The 13748-nt window shown below is 33.8% G+C and overlaps 1 protein-coding gene across 1 annotated transcript; it reads left to right on the forward strand.

Moving 5' to 3' along the window:
- Positions 1-4650: 4650 nt before the first annotated feature.
- On the forward strand, positions 4651-5436 carry LOTGIDRAFT_152116 (hypothetical protein; the record flags this gene model as incomplete). The annotated part of the gene is made up of 2 exons (XM_009045583.1): positions 4651-4875; positions 5125-5436. The coding sequence occupies 2 exons, from the start codon at positions 4651-4653 to the stop codon at positions 5434-5436; spliced, it is 537 nt and encodes a 178-aa protein (XP_009043831.1).
- Positions 5437-13748: the final 8312 nt, after the last annotated feature.

Below are 13748 nucleotides of genomic sequence, written 5' to 3' on the forward strand. Positions count from 1 at the left end.
AGACCAATATTTTTTGACGCGAGTTTACTAAAATTCAGAATTGATTTGAATAATTTTACAGATAATCCTGATGTCTGTTAAAGGGGAGGTGTTTACAGAATACTTTGGTTGAAATGCTTTTATAGTTTTCAGGTAGTCCATTTAGTACGGGTTGCTGTAATTGATTCAAATTATCTTAATCTTAATCTTATAGGAGCTCAATAATTGTTCAGTTAAACGTGTTTGATAGTCCAGAAAGAAATGAGGTGATATATATATATGACATGATATGATGCATATCAGCATAACTTGATCAGCATATCATTGAACTACTGAATCCTTGGGCTCTATTGAATACTTATTAAAATAGTCAACCTAAGACAAATTGAACGTGGTTAAAAAAAAAAGAAAAAAATTAATATGATTTTGTGAGCCTCTTCATATCAGTTGAAATCTAACGTCATATTTTTTGTCTGCAGGCAAATCTGATATAATGGTAGCCTTAAGCTTTTCATGTTTATAGAAAATTTCTGTTATTTTTCAACCTTCTTCAATCTTTTTTTTATTGCTTTGAACGATTATGATCGATATGGGACCACTTGGTTCACCCTTCCTTTATAATGTGACATCATGGGTGAGATTATGTATATAATCTTCATAATTTGTCTTAACACTTCAAACCATGCATGAAATGTTCAACAGAGTTTTTCAATATCTATTCATATCTAACAGTTCATTCATAGAGACAAACACGACTCTACCAACTGGAGAATTTAACTTTTTTATTTCCTCTTAACAAAAGTGCAACATATTGCAATTATATCGACATTGGCAATGTGGTTTTCTTTGTGTGTGATACATGTATTGGCCTAGTATGGAATAATATTTTTTATGATCTGTTTAATTCGACAAAGGAATATTTAAGTAAGTTATATGTAATATTATTGATATCATATGGTTTATGTGCCAATTTTCGTGGATAGTAATGTCATATATTATTTTTCCTATCACTTTATATCTTGGTATTATTGTATTCAATTTGGCGATGTTTTGATGCAATGTAATAAGATTAATGAAAAGTGTCTGCTGTATTGCAGTATTAATTAACTAAAGAGTAAAATCAGAAACTTTATACCAAAAAGGAAAATTGATTATTATATTACGGCATGACTACCGGTTTTGGCAATGTAGGTGTAGTAACATGATATTACAAGTTTAACTAAGTTTAACATCCATTTCATTTATTAATTGAATCAAAAGAATATATATTTCGGAACAATTATCATATCTGTATGCATACTCGTATCAAATCGCATTGTTCTAAGAAAACTGTTATCATGCATAGTATAGCAAATTCTATTGGCCGATGGAAAGCATAATGAGAAGGCTTTTTACCTTTAAACAATGATTTACAGACATCAACGAAAATCATCAATCACCTGAATTAACCATATGCACAAAGTAATGTTTTGAAACCTGTTTACACGGAAGAACTGTTACATTCCCACGATGACAATTTGTGAAATCATCGCTTCTTGTTTATACGTGGGGTTCATTTAATCCGAAACTCCTAAATTTACTTTAAGTTTGACTAGATTTCATCCGATACATAGCGCAGCACTAGAATTGAAATATTGCTTACCAGCATTTGCGAACAACTTGATTGACGACAACATCCCTGTTGCTAAGTAACCAGTTGTTAGCAGTGGTGAGAGTCAAGATTCCCAGATGTTGCCTTCGAGTTGATCGTTGTTGATCAATGTCACGATTTGAACGTTTTGTAATGTGGTGGATCGGACGAATTTGAATTTATCTACTGTCTTTAAGAACATTATTTAGAGTTTAGAGGGATATAGATGGATATATTAAAGTTTGATTTTCGGACAAGGTAGTATTTGTAAATATTATGATACGCGGGTCGAAATTAATCTGAATAGTTGTATTCTTAGAAAATCTTTGTAGCAGGCTACTGGATTGAAGATAATATTACGCTGTGGTCGTACTGCTTGTAACACAAATGTCCATTAGTTATATGGAGTTTTTGAAATATCATATCTCATTCGAACTAGGTTAATGAAAATATGCGAATATGAAATGCAAATATTTTGTGTTTACTAATATTCTTTTCTTTATTTGATGATCGAAAGGGTAGACTGATAATATGAATATCAACTATTTTTTACTTGGCCTATTAGTCATAATGAAGCCTGAAACACAGGGTCATGAAAATTTATAAACAAGAATCCTGATCGGCTTTTAATATATACAGATTGGTTATGCACTGATTTAGTTGAAAAGAAAGCAGCTTCTGTTGACAAGTAAGAAGTCAATATTCAACAGAACATGATGTCGATCAAATAGGAATGAGGTCTGGTTCCCAGCAAAGTATGAGTATTTTTTATCACTTGTTCACTATTATTTTATATATTTAGGTCTGAATTATACTATTCAATTAATTAAATATTATATTTAGATAGCTACAATTATATTTTTATGGTTCATTTAACACCGCATTATACCAGTTTACTATACAAACGTGATAGTATTCAATGTATAATAATAACATAGATTTTAACCGTAACATTTCACACGATTGAATACCATATTCTGTACATACAGACTAAATAACAGAACGCAATGTTTGGTATAGTATACTCATCAGTTTGATTTTACACAACATTTTAACAATTTACATTGTCATCGTCAGGTGACGATGTTGTGTACAAAAAGGTTCAGGAGATTATGTCGATTGATTACCAGACTGTATTAAAGTGACAGATACAGCATTTCCGATAGTAAATCATACCAGGGGCCCAGAAACGTGAATTATTCGGCTAAACCAATCAGTAATAATGTTTACACTTACCGTCGAAATTTGAGTCTTCAAATCCAAGTGTATCGATAATTATCTATGTTTGAAAGTTATTTTAACGAGTTGTCATTTTAAGAGACTTTTCATTCTGAATATCTGTTGATGACGTCATGTGTATACAGTTGACTCAATCGTCCTATCCCACATCCTCTACGCACAGCTGCGACGGAAGATGTCTTGGTGTCAGAGACTATATCAACAAAATATTTGTGTTTAAGGTCTATTTGAAGGAATTTTCGCACAGTTTTAGTAGTTCTGAAGATTATTTACATAAATTGAAAGCTTAAATCAACTTGAGATCGTGGTCTTCAGCGTGGAAAAATCTTGTTTATTCGGTCAGATCTGGAGGTCGGTTGTGGCAATCGTATAAATAGTAGAACCTTTTTGACGTCTCGACTTTTGACAGATCGAATCGCATTGAAAGAGTGGGATGTATGGTTTTGATATTTTCATCTTCTCCTATTTGTCTATACGCAGAGTTCTTGAAGATAGACATGTTTGTGAATTTATCGCTACGAAAAAAGCTATATTCAGACCTTTCCCCAGTATTGTCATACTTAATAACTCAGCTATCTGATAATATCACCTAATGGGTTGACTTTTATTTTTTATCTCTCCAAATTCAATCAAGGTCATATTTATCAGTAGGTATATATAAGAGTAATCATGGATAAATCCTACCTCCTCCTCGATAGAAAAATAAGAACATGAAAAGGAGTAGGGTCGGGTAGCCCACTCGCAACACTTGCATGTGTATATGTATTTTTCTGTATGTAGGCCTAGATATATTATTAAATTGTGATCATGTACACAGCAACATAGTCTGTCCATTTAATATACTTGTGTATTTGTTAAACAAAATGGATTGCGCCAAGTTTGTTTCGATATATTGATCTCTTGTAATAAGGAATGGATCCAAATTTTGCTACTTGCAGAACTTCGCAGGAAATAAATTCTAATAATTTTGATAACTAAACTCGAGATCTTTGATCTATGAGAATAAATATTTTTCAAGACTCTTTATTTCATTACTTCCTAAAAGGATGATTGCAAAATGATAAAATGATAGAGTTTTTGTGGTGAATACTGAAAACATACAGACATTTTAACAAACAAAACGAAATATACTACGCCCGAAGTAACAATAATATAACTAAAATAGCAATTGTTGTTGCATTTTTTTTATTTACATTATTTTAATGTTGATAGTTTCAAATTAATGATGTGTCATATTACGACGTTTATCGATAGGTATTATTATACATAAGTATACTGGTAATATGAAATTATATACTTGATTGGACTTTGATTGCTGAGAAACATATTATGATAGTAAGTAGGGATTTAAAGTTTACACCCTAAACTTTGTAACTGCCTCGCTAGTTGATTTCTTTTTATTACTTTGTAAGTTATTTATTTTGTTGGGAATTATCAAATACAGGAAGAATAAAATGCATGTATCAGTATACTATTTCATAGGCCTACTAGATTTGACGTTTTTATTAGAATGATTGAATTTCTTTTAAAACCTAAAACTTTCAACTCTTATATGCTTTTGCGTCCATTAAGATCACTTTACTGTTTCCTCCAAATTCTTACTTTTACAATAGAACCAAGTGTTTGTTAGCGGCACGTTATAGTGAGTGTTACTCGAGTTATTGTACGACGAGTCAAATCCGACCTGAGACTCAGATATAAGTAGATGAAAGAGTAACAATATAACCAATGAATCTAATAAAATATTGATTAATGTTATTTTTCTACTTCAAGGTCCACAGTAACATGGTATGATATATAATATGGACGAGGATGGGATGTTAGATAATGGTATTATACCTATTAGAAACGGACGTTTACCTGGACAAATTAAACTACCAAAACGTTACGAATCAGCTTGTCAACCAAATCCCGCGATGAAGGTTCCCAGGTATCGGAAAGTTAGTATTGCTCAAATGAATGGCAACACAATGAATGATCGAATTGAAGACCTGACGCAAGCTATGCTGTGGATCAAACAGGAGTTGGTAAGAATATATTGTTTCAATAAAGACTATTGAAATTTAAAAAAAAAAAATTTTTGCTTACACCCAAATCAATAATATTTAATTCCCCCATGTTTCCTGACTGTTTCTAATCTTGTCGACTATTGGTCATTTTCTGATATTGGGTATAAATGTAAGTGTTATATATCAATGGTATAGTAAATAGTCTTCACAGTAATTTACGTCTGAAATTGATTCCGTTAGTAGTAAATGTAAAAAATTTAATTTCAGATTATGTTAAGGCAGCACGATATTTTATTAAAAAGACAATTTTTCAATATTCAAGACACTATCAAGTCATTACATAAACATTCGGATTCTAACATGAATGGATCTCTAGAAACAGATTGTAAGGGGGACCATTCTGAACCCATAGTGCATGTGTTCTTGCGATCTTCCTCAAGTATAACAGCAATAAACGAAAGTGATGATGACGAATCCGGGAGTGACGATTCAGATTTCAGACCCCGGACTGCATCCATGACAACATCACGTGATCTAGCGGCTTTGGCGAGAAGACGAGGAAGTAAAGAACTAATTTAGCAGGAGCAAAATGTGCTAGAAATTTGTGCCAATGTATATTACTATCGTGTTATGTGTCAAAGATCCACGTGTGTCATGGAAAGACTGTGGTTTGTGCCATCTTTTCATCGTTGTAGAGAAGCATTGGGTAATATCACGTCTTCACCCAAAATCACAGTCATCGTCCTTTTTGTTTTTTTCAGTAGTAATCTTAACATCACATTTCTAGATGTGATGATTCAATTTGATTGTGGCAAGTCATATATCCGGGAGACAATGGTTTTATTGTGTTTATTTGTAGTAATGGACGGTTGTCACATTTTTTCAGAGGTCAATCCCATTTTTCCCAAAAATATCAATTTTGTTATCATTGATATAATTTGATTGATTCATGACCCCAATGTTATGTTCATCCAGTGCTTGATACTTTCGACATCGTTATGGTATTAAATGGTTTTATATTGCTTAGTCGGTGGGTGTGAAATTCCGAATTCCTGAACCGTCCGAACTGTCCGAATTGGGTCAGAAAAGAATCGAAACTAAATTTGCGCCAAGGGGCGTGCACAAATTCGGGAATCAAAAAATTTTACATCAAAAAACGAATATTTTTAAAAGCTTTCATTTGGTCAAATCACAATTTATAATGCCGTCTATGAATTGATATTTTTGATTTTTAATAAATATAATCGTTATTATTCAATAGACACTTTTGTGATCGAAGGCGTCTTCCCATTCCCACAAAGTTTGATGCCAATATGAATGATTGGAACAGACTAACATGCAGTGAGTAAGATGTCCTCTGCCCCTCCCCCTCTGTCACAGTGTTTCAACATTTGACACCTTTCTTGTATCATAGAAGTTTGTATCTGTAGCTAAGTGCTTAGATTGCAGTCAAGGTATAGAATAAATAAACCATGCAATCAGACTCACCTTTTTTATACGCCCACATGGAAATGTGGACTTGTAGGCTTGATAGAGACTACAGTTTTCTCATCCGATCTTGATGAAACTTGGTATGCATCTATATATTGATGAGGTTTCGGTCAAGTTCGGAATTAGTAATAATCTGATGTACGGTTTCAGAGTTATGACTTATAGATGATTTGAAAATTCATTATTAAGCCACTAAAGATTTTGTTATCATTTCTGACAGCTGGTAGTGGGCGTATGTTATCTTTCCTGGCAAGCTATTCATTTAATGCCACATAGCTGTAGAGGTGTTTTTCCAATCTTCTTCTGCAGCCACCATATCGACCAACACATTTTCTGAATGGTAGGGGGGCAAGGGTGGGGAAAATGTTGACTGGTTGTGAGGAACAGCAAGAACCAAGAGTTCAAACTTTTGGTAGCTATTTAGATTTAAACCTCCCACTCAAGGGAGATAATTGGAAGACGTCTTCGATCAAAAAACAACAAAAAGTGCCCATTGAATAATAGCAATCATATTTATTAAAAATCAAAAATATCAATTCATAGACGCCATTATTATAAATTAAGTGTAAACAAAAAATCAAAAAAAAACTTGTGATATGACCAAATGAAAGATTTTAAAAATATTCGTTTTTTTTGATGTAAAATGTTTTGATTCCCGAATTTGTGCACGACCTTTGGCGCAATTTTATTTCCGATTTTTTTGTCTTTTCTGACACAATTCGGACAATTCGGACAGTTCGGGAATTCGGAATTTTACACCCACCGTTGTTTAGTCATTCTTAAGGCTAAGTCCGTCTACAATAGCAGATTGCCCATAGACGTGAAAGGTCACATTTATTTTCATAATGGTGGAATGTGTTCATCAGATTAACTATGATCAAAACGTCTAGCAAATATTGCAAATGTATACTAATTGGACACCAAGGGACTATGCGATACATGTTAATGTGAGCACATTTTGTTTGAATTACGAGTAATAAAAATATAATTTTCTTTCTTTCGGGATTATTGAAATATGAAAACCTTAGGTCAACTAATCAGTTTATTCAGAAATAGCAAGATGTCGATTGAATCAATTTATATTCGTTAAATTATTCTGTTCAGATTACAATTTGAAGCGTGATCCATTTTATTAATTGCAGTTTGGCAACAGGTACAAATATTCGCACCTTTGTCGACCCTCATGGAAACCAGTTTCGAAACTAAAGAGTTTATTTGGTTTTCGTTTTTACTATAGAATTAAAATCACTTTAAATTCTGTGATATTTCACATATTGAATACTTTCTAAACTTCTGGTTGCCGTATTGGTTATTTCATAGCAAGATTTGTATAATTAATATACTTTAGATCATCAGATCAACTACCTTTTTTTTAGTATATACTCTGCAGTGCTTATTTGCACATGTTGTTACAATTTCAACAGTACTCGTATCTGAGCAAAGCTAGACACCGTCGGTTATTGATTGAGTTCATTACAAAATCTATGATGAGATATAGTAATCAACAGTTATTTCAATATAGATTATAAATCCTGGGTGTAACCTTAGTCTGCAGAAAACATGTGTATCAGCTGTATCACCAGCAGTCCAAATCCATTTAGCTTCACTAGGTATAGATGTTGGATTTGCTCCCCAGTTGGTGTGGGTCTGTATAGTGGCATCCTGCCAGTTACTATCATCAAATCTAATAGATTAAAATTAATTAAAGGTTAATACCAATGCTGAGATGTGATTATTGACACACTGACATGTAGTAATTAGATAATAAACGTTAACAATATTAGCACCGAAACGGATGCCAAGTAAACAAACTCATTCTCATTTGCCTTCTTGAAACCCAGCTTCATACCCTATTCTATCCCGAAAACAATTAACTCAGTAGATAAATCATTACAGCTTTTTGGTGCATTAATCTTATACTGGCCGATCATAAACAGTACGTATTACCAATGACATGTTATTTTACCAAGAAACATGTTTTGTATATTCCGTCCATAACCACAACAATTTGTAATCAGCATACTGTTGCATTCATTCACTTAAAATTCTACTGAAAAATTGAAGACTAAAGAAAGAACGTATATGTATCAGGCAGAACCCGCGTCAGATATTTAAGATTACAGCAAACTGACAATTCGTAACTCTTCATTTTTCAACTCCTCGTCCGAACCAACATCCAGAAATCGGATGCCAGGACATGAGCTGTATCCGGAAAGAAACGTGGAAAACTGACTTGCCAATTGTTTGTAGATGTTTTAAGCTGGCCATCAACAAAGAACTTTCCGAAATAATCACATGTGACAGTTATAACATAAAATCAATAATGGCACATATCTGTTTTATATGTGTTCGACCCAACACAACTACACATTAAAAGACATGTTTCAGTGTTATATCTCAACCTAACAACCACCCCAATAGGAAATATAAAGATAGCTTGCCAGGCAAGGTAATATACGCCCATTAGCAGCTTTGATTTTGAAATATGCAATATTCAACCTTCAGTCATACACTTCTTTTGAACTCTTTAGAGCGATACTGAATAATATTGAGTATGAGTTATTTCCCGTGTTCTTGAAAACGTGTTCAATTTTTAGCTTATTCATTGTACATGCCTTAATGATGTTCCAAAATTACATATCTGGAAAAAAAACAATTATAGTGTATAAAGACCATAAACCGGTAGAGAAAATATTTAAGAGAGGTTACAGCGCTTGTCATTAAGACTTCAATGACCTAGACGTAAAATACGTTCCCCAGAAAGATTTTGTTATAGTTGACGCGCTATAACGTGCATACCTCCCGGCCAGGAAGTTAGCACTGAGTCTAGAACACAGCAACATCCGAGCTATGAAATCTGTTCAGTCATGTCATGGGATACCAAGACTCTTGCGCTAAGATAATGGATCACAATTTACGTCAGTTGACTTTAAGGCATTTTGTACCGACTACGAAATAGAACTTGTAACTTTCAGCCCCAACTGCCAAAGTACTAATGGTAAGGCCGAGAGAGCCATACAGACGGTTAAACGTATATGGCGTATCTCTCCGTCGCAGCTTTTGATGGGACGTGTGCCGAGAAACAAACTCGTCGTGAAGTTAAACGTCGTTACAATGAAGCAAAGCAGAAACAAAAGCGGTATCGAAGAATGGTGTGAAAGAGTTGCCGCCTTTGAAAAGTGATGATCTAGTTAGAATGGCACCGTTGCCTGGAACGAAAGTTTTGGAGCCAGCAACTCTTATTGAACATTCCGTATACCCAATATCATATGTTTGAAATCTAGAAATCAATAATACAAAAGAAACCCTAAGCACCTAAGACCTTCAACCGAGTGTGCAAGTGAAACTCTACAACTTGACTACAGTTCATTGAATAATGAATTCAGTGACATGGATATTGCATTGGAGAATTCGCAAGTAAGCAGTCCCTCACGTCCGAGCATAACTAGTCCGTAACGCCCAAAGTCTGGTCAAAAAGTTTCTTCCAAAATAACATTAATTCCATCTCCAGGTCAATTAACTGAATCAAAACCATTAGCCACTTGGTCGGGTAGGACAATCAAAGCGCCAACAAAATTAATTCTATAGTGTGTGTTTTGATATAAAAAAAAAACTATGTTTAATATTCTTTATGATTAGCTAAATGTTTTAATTGTATTAAGCAAGCAATAAGACTATAACTTTCTTCAAATAATTCGAGCAAAGACTGTGCTAAAGTTTCTTTTTTAGAAGTATAGACACTAAACGGCTGAGCGACTGGGTAATTATTATAGCACTAAGTTAAAATAAATGTATACTATTATGAATGTAAAACTCTATTAGTAATTTAAGTCTTTAATCTTATAAAATGATATTTTTTTTAAAGAGGGAGATGCAACACTATCTTTATAACGTCGTGTGACATCATATTTGTTGTATGCCTAAGCGATCATCATATAAGAATATTTCAGATTCCGGTCTAATCATCTTTGTTTACAAACCCATTATCTTAAAAACCATTCAAAAATTTAAGCGTGTGTAGAACCCCATCAATCATGGTAAGGGATTATTATTAAAAAAATCACTTTAAGCGAACCATACACGCTCCGCCTCTGATATGACAGGACGCATCACAGTGCTATGTTTGCATATCAGAGGCGTGATAAACACGAAAAGTTCATGAAATGAGTGACAATCCATTCGGTAATTTTTCGGTAGTCCACTGGTTCATTGTCCCGCAGTTCATGTAATATCCTGATGTAGACAAATATAGCCCGCTACTGAAGCAAAACGCCGGGCCACCTCCTGTAGAAACGCCACTAAGTACGCGAACATCCAGCCTTGACTGGTCAATGTTTTATCTAGTGTAAGGTTAGATTTCTCCATTTGTTTTTCAACAATGACACGAACTGTTCTTTTCGATAAATTGGTCTCGAATGGTTTCATCTTCATTTTAAAAATTGCACCCTCGCAAGGAAAGTTGACGTACGGCAAGAGTGTAATCATCAACATCTTCTCCAGGTAGTGGATTACGTTTACGGAAAGCAACTCTTGCAGCAACTCTTTTAGTGTAGTGTAATTTATTGTAAGAAGAAGTCATGAATTGACATGACTCTGCAGCGATTTCGTTGTCTACACGTATAGTGTACAATACCCGTTGAGATTCGGCATATATGCAGTGTAAAAACCAACGCCTTTTTTCGAGAGTCGGAATATTAGAACCCTTCGATGGCTTCAATGTAATTGTAGAACATTCGAATCAAGTCTTCCCAGATCAATTCCGGTTTTACCAGGTGTAAGTAAGAAAGGGGCAGGAGTATTTATAACCCATGCTGTAGCCATAATACGATTCGAAACAACAAAGCAGATAGGCCTATATCTAGTATAAGCAGATAGTATTGATAAACACTTCGTCAAATCAGCATCTCCGACATTCTGCTATCTAATGTTCAGAGGTTCGTGTAGCGTGACGCAATCTTATCTAGAATAGCAAAATTGTTACCTTGTCGTCCTCAACAACTCAAATCCAGTAAATTCACAAAAAAACATATTTTACATCGCTGAATTGGGAATTGAAAAGAGCTTTTCAGAGATGTTTTCAAATATTGTTTATTTGACATTTTGAAATATTGTAGTTTGAAGTCATATCCTCACCGATGTCACTACCTTTCACAAACGAATTTCCTTGAGAGTTAACAATATAAATTTTGGTAAAATGGATGCAGAAAATGTCTTTCCTTTCCATAAAAACAAAAAATTGATTTTCTGAGAAAAAGCGTCGAATTTTCGAAATTATCCAGGCAAGAAATTTGATTTCACTCCATTTCTGTTTATTAATTTCAGTATCTAAACATTACAATTATCTTTTAATCTGTGGGAAAATTTTTATCATTGAGTGGATTGAATGTAAAACGATTTCACTAAATTTCAACATATCTGAATTTTTACTTTTCAATGAAATGAAATTTTTGCGTATCTTTAATTTCATTTCAAATGGAGTATTTAGTTTTCTTACTTCTTTTGCCATTGCAATTCTATGCCTAGGATTTTTTGTATCTTATTAAGTCAAATTAAAATATGTTCAAAAAATCTATCATTGTATTAATAGTAGAATAGGCCCCCTGTTTAGTTATTTTGACTAAATGGGCATTAAATTTCTTAATAAATCAGACTAAACATAGATTTTAATTTGCTTGAGAGTACTGATTTTGTGCATCGTATATAAGTGATAGCCAAGTATATTTTCCATTTGAGTGTAATTTTTAAAGCATTTCTTTCAAAGCTTGAGGAAGTCATCTTAAGAATTCCATTGAAATTATAATAGACGCATTGAATTAATTCAAGGGCCATGACTCCAAAACCATTCATCCAATTATTACCATTTTTGATTTTGAGATCTCATCAATATATACATGCATACCAAGTTTCATTGAGATCAGATAACAACTGCACCCTGTATCATGACTTTAAGCGTTTTTACTAATTTAAGGGTAATAAAACAAAACAAAACAATTGATCCGATTATGACCAAATTCAAACTTGACCGAGATCTTATCAATATATACATGCATACCAAGTTTCATCATGATCGGATAAAACCTGTAGTTTATATCATGCCTACATGCCAAATTTGACTAAGTCAAGGGCTATAACCCTGAAATCATTCATCCAATTACTACCAATTTCGAACTTGACCGAATCTCATCAATATATACATACATAGTAAGTTTCATCAAGTTGGGATCAAAATTGTAGCCTTTATATGGTGCATACCATAGCGCATTTTTACTAAGTCAAGTGTAATAACTCTGAAATCGTCCATCCGATTAGTACCAATTTAGACTGAGGTGTTATCAATATCTACAAGCATTCTAAGTTTCATCAAGATTAGATAAAAATTGCAGCCTTTATCATGCATACAAGCCAATTTAACGCGTTTTTACTAAGCCAAGGGCAACAACTCTAAAACAGTTCATCCGATTAGTACCAATTTCGAACATGACCGAGATCTCATCAATATATACATGTATACCAAGTTTCATCAAGATCAGATTAAAGCTGTAGCCGCTATCGTGCATACAAGAAATGTGGATGGACGGACGGAAGGGCGGACAGGGGCGACGGCAATATACGTCCACATTTTCATGCGGACGTATAAAAAAGGAACAATGGCACGGGCACTGGTCGGCTTTCTTTTGTATCCCTTGTCAAGCATTAGAGTAACAGAAATGTTCCTTTTACATACAATTTGTAAGTCTCTCCATGCTACCAGTGGTGTTTTATGGCTTTGTTTATTAATGCCAGAGACTTTATCGTGAGCTTTAATTCAGAGAAAAACGGTATTGGTTTTGGGCCTCCTGTGAATTACCGAAAGCCAACGATTTAAAATGGCTACAGGTACAACAAGTCATTTGTTTGTTGTGAATATTGAACGATAGATTACTTTGGTAACTGCTAACGGCAATAATATAGCTGAATGTTCAAATTCTTTTTAAAAACATCCACTCGATATGAATTAATCTACATCTACTGGTTTCTGATGAACCTAGAGCCTCTGTACTATCAGAAGTGTAGCAATTTTCGGTGGGTGGAAACACTGCTCCAACCATTAGCAAAGGATTACCATTAACACGCAGAGGTTCAATCTAATACACGTTCTTGGTTTAGTCTCATGATATGATCAATATAACAGGGTTGAATTTTGAATATTAATATAATATATCGAAAGGAATGCAGTGCTTTGTTCTCTCCGTCGTTGGCTTCCTGTAATACAGGATACGTATTGGAATTTGGACTGGCTTTTTTCTTTCTCTGTGGACGGAAATACAATAAATAGGAAAATATCTATTGAACAGTCTTATTTCATTTTAAAAGACTTTATTGAGAACTTCACGTTACAATTAACACCGAGTTCCATTTTA

This window comes from Lottia gigantea, assembly GCF_000327385.1.
Source record: "Lottia gigantea unplaced genomic scaffold LOTGIsca_1, whole genome shotgun sequence".
In the NCBI taxonomy this organism is placed as follows: Eukaryota; Metazoa; Mollusca; class Gastropoda; family Lottiidae; genus Lottia; species Lottia gigantea.